At 54.1% G+C, this 3,986-nt stretch overlaps 1 protein-coding gene across 1 annotated transcript in view; it reads right to left on the bottom strand.

Annotated features, from left to right (window-relative positions):
• Positions 1-1,265: 1,265 nt before the first annotated feature.
• The window catches only part of RND2 (Rho family GTPase 2), a 4,694-nt gene continuing 1,973 nt past the window's right edge, over positions 1,266-3,986 (bottom strand). Inside the window, exons 3-5 of the mRNA XM_023204011.2 lie at positions 3,225-3,334; positions 2,324-2,458; positions 1,266-2,068 (exon numbers count right to left, since the gene is read on the bottom strand). Of these exons, the coding sequence (XP_023059779.1) occupies positions 1,820-2,068; positions 2,324-2,458; positions 3,225-3,334 (494 nt within the window). The 3' untranslated portion in view covers positions 1,266-1,819. The remainder of the gene's footprint in view (positions 2,069-2,323; positions 2,459-3,224; positions 3,335-3,986) is intronic.

Genomic DNA, 3,986 nt, shown 5'->3' with positions numbered 1-3,986 from the left:
CATTCATCCTCAGAATGAAATCCTGGTTCCTCTGTAGACCCTGCAGTAGCCTCAGGGTACCTTCCTAGCCTTGTCTTCTATTCTCCCTGCCATGGGAGCCCCAACAGTGCTATGCTCGTTCTCATCTCCACGTGTTTACACATGCTGTACCCTCTGCCCAGAGTGCCTTTCCTACCCCTTCCCTGCCTGGCAAACTCCTCTTCAACCCTCAGGACCTGGCTAACAGGACTGGCTTCTCAGGCTGCAAGGAGCTCCCATAGCACCCTGTACATGTACAAATATCCCTCAGTCATGGCACCCTCACACCTGGGGTACCTCTCTTCCACACTGGGTTGGCCTCCAGAAGCTTAGAGACTGGTCCTTGCAATCTCCCAAGCCAGTGTATGGCACACAGTTGGTGTTCAATACATACTTGCTGAATGAATGAAGAGGGAGGAATGGGCTATAAATTTGGGTGGGATCCCAGCAGACAGTTGGGTAAGGTCAGTGTTCTCTTCCAGTGTGTCTGGGAGAACTGGCTAGGGCTGGGGCTGGGGGAGGGAAGGGCCAGGGATGGTTCCTGGGGGAGAATGTCACCGAAAAGAGGCCAATGGGACCAGAGCCAGGGAGGGAATACAGGACAATCTGAAACCAGACTCCCGAGAAAACAGACCAGCACTGTCTTTCCTGACAACAGGCGCTTGGCCGTCCTCTCCATCATCTTTCCTTGAAGGGACAGTAGGGGTGACTCTAACAGCTGATGCTTCCCTGAAAGTCATCAAGGAACTCAGCATGGAAGGACAGAAAGGTCCCTGGCCTGAGCCTCTAAGAAGACCCCAGAATCAAACTACTGACCCCTTAGGAAACTTCACGCTGTATAGGGGTAGTTTCTGTGATGTGGAGGTTTTTGATGCCTCCTTACCCTCACAACCCCCAGGGCACCAGCAGACTCCAAGCCAGGGGTACAGATGGTGAGCAGGACCCCTCCCACACTAGCAGCAGGCCTGGCTGGGCTGAGAAATGCTGACTAATTGCATGTCAGTCTGCTCTAAAATCCCCTAATGGCCTGAGAATTGCCCACTTTATTAACTGGGATGAATAGTCCCAGGATGTCTCCTTCTCCCAACTCTGACTCCTAAAAGGACACTTCTGATCCAACCTATGGCTTTGTCCTCTGTTCTATCTGCAGACATGGAAAGTTCCCCGGCTGAGGTCTAACTTTCCCTCTTACTGCTAGAGATTGGTAGATTGATTTTTTTAAAAAGCAACAAAACTAAAGCCACAGCCGTTTTCCATGGACTTGGGCTTTATTGGGTGACTGTAGAGGCAAGGGAGGTTCTAGGGCTGGTGGACTGATGGTGGAGGAAGGGCTTCCCCTTGCTTTTGAATTTAGTGCATGTTGCCTAGAGGTTAGGTGTGTGAGAATAGCTGCAGAAGTGAGAGGAGAGGAAAAGAGAAGGTTGTAGAATGTACACTTTCCTTGGGCCAGAACCAGGATATGGGGACTGGGGGTGGAGAGGGAGGGTACTCTTCACATAGGAGACTCCACCAAGGTCACTATTTGATACCAGCTTCCCTAATCCCCACCTGCCCCATCTCAGTTCATGCCCCAGATGCTAGCCCTGTTAGCTCCCTCAATATCCACTGGAGAAGAGGAGGGAGGAGGAGATGAGAAATGATGATACCCTTCTGCCCTCCAGCTCTCCTACCCAGAAGAATTGCTTGCTCTGCCTGCCCTGACTTCCCAGCCAGGCTCAGGAGGTCAGAAAGCCTGGGCACAGGCAGGGGAACAATTGTGTCCCTCACCACCCCTCTTCACACTCTGCCCTCTCCTAGCCCCTCACATGAGGTTGCAGCTCTTGGCTCGATCCTTGTGTATCTCGCCCTCATTCCCCCGGTCTGGCCGTCCTGACAGCTGAGTGGATCGCTGCATTCCCCGGCGTGAGTCAGTTCGGCGCAGCTGCCTATGGCCACGGCCAAGGGAGGCCACTGTGGCCACATGGAAGACATCCCTGACGCTGCGCTCAGAGGACCTGGAGGAGCACTCAACGTAGGACACAGCCCCCACCTGCTTGGCCAGCACAGTGCCCTGGAAAAGGAAGGAGTGCATGGAAGAAAGTTATAGGTCTTAGCCTGCAGCTTAGAAAGGGGCACGGAGGCTGAGGGCTGGGGTTGAATGTGAGGGCTGGGGTTGAATGTGAGGGCTGGGGAGAGTCAAAGGATCAGGTCAGAGGTCACAGGCCAGAACAAAGGATGAGCCAGGTAAGGTGTTTTCAAATCAGAGACTGAAGGTGCAGAGGTGACAGGTCTAGGCTGGGATGAGGTCAGAGGTCAAGGGTCGCACCTGCTCATGTGTAACAGGGATAAGCCTCTGCTTGGACAGCTCCCTCAGTGTGGCCAGGTCAGTCCGCATGTCCAGTTTACAGCCAACCAGCACAACCTTGGCATTGGGGCAAAACTCTTGAGTCTCTCCTTGCCACTATATAGGAGAAGAAAAGAGAATTGTGGAGGGGTGGAGGGAAGCACAGGGTGAGCCTTTGCTCACCATGCCAGCAGTGTGCCCTCTCTTCCTCACAGCATGCGGAAACCATGTATCCCTCAGAACTCTCCCACACAAGGAAGAGGTGAGAATGCTAGGCTTGGGTTGAGAACAGGATGGGGTGAGAGAGAAGTAGAGGGGACGAGAGGGCTGGCGTGGGCCTGCACACTCTTCTCCCTCAGTGGCTATGAAGGATCTGCCGCCTGGAACTTTCCCATTCCCACTGGCCTTTCCCATACTGTCTCCTGGGAACAAATTTACCCCACCCTCCCCTCCCCCACCTGGGAACTGGGGCTGCCCTAGCTGACTTCTGTCCATTCACCACTGGCTTTTCTCATGGAAATTGGGGCCTGGAGAGGAGGCCACAGGGCTTTCCTGAGCTCCAGGATCAGCCTTCACATCCCATCCCCTCCATCTGGGGCTCCCACTGCCAAGGAGTTGGAAGAGCAGAGAAAGAATCCTGTGAGTGCTTCTCCCTTCACTCCCCTACCTCCCCTAGCTGCTGTATCCAGCTCAGGACTTTCAGGAAGCGGGTGGCTGGGAGGGATGGGGGCTGGAGGCAGGGTTGGCAGGGATGAGAGCTTCACTCGCTAACCAGCTGATGGCCATACCCCAGCTATCACTCCCTCCTCCTGGCCCATTTTATGTCAGGACCATGGGGTCTGGTCCGTCTCAGTCTAGCTGCCCTATTTCCCCAGGCTCCCACCTTCTTGAGAACACTGTCCAGTGTTTCTGGTCGGCTAATGTCGAAGCAGATGAGCACAGCATCAGAATCAGGATAGGCCAGAGGCCGGACATTATCATAGTAAGAGGAACCTAAAGGAAGACAGAGCATGAGGGGCCTGAGTGCATGGGAGGCCTGGAAGGGAATGGGAGACCTTACAGATCCTGGTCGAGGGATGGTGGGAGCAGAGAATGGAAAAGAGCAACCATTAATACCCATCATTAATACCCATCATGGAGTCTGGGCTTCCCAAGTGGGGCAGTGGGCAGAAGGGGAGTCAAATGGTGGGAAACGGCTCTCTGCTTCCCTAGGGGTTTAAAAAGGAATAATTTTTATTCTTGACTAAGGTTTGGACCCCTTTGAGAGGCTCATGAAATCTATAGTCATTCTCATAAAATGTTGCATGTACTTTCTGGGCTTCGGCAGTCTAAAGCCCCGAAGGGAACTCTTGTAAAAAACCCAGCTGGGGGCCGGGCGCGGTGGCTCAAGCCTGTAATCCCAGCACTTTGGGAGGCCGAGACGGGCAGATCACGAGGTCAGGAGATCGAGACCATCCTGGCTAACACGGTGAAACTCCGTCTCTACTAAAAAATACAAAAAAACTAGCCGGGCAAGGTGGCGGGCGCCTGTAGTCCCAGCTACTCGGGAGGCTGAGGCAGGAGAATGGCGTAAACCCGGGAGGCGGAGCTTGCAGTGAGCCGAGATCCGGTCACTGCACTCCAGCCTGGGAGACAGGGAGACTCC

This window comes from Piliocolobus tephrosceles, chromosome 16 (genome assembly GCF_002776525.5).
Source record: "Piliocolobus tephrosceles isolate RC106 chromosome 16, ASM277652v3, whole genome shotgun sequence".
NCBI classification, from domain to species: domain Eukaryota; kingdom Metazoa; phylum Chordata; class Mammalia; order Primates; family Cercopithecidae; genus Piliocolobus; species Piliocolobus tephrosceles.
Note: the sequence above shows the minus strand (reverse complement) of the source record. Positions and strands in the feature narration are given on the sequence as shown.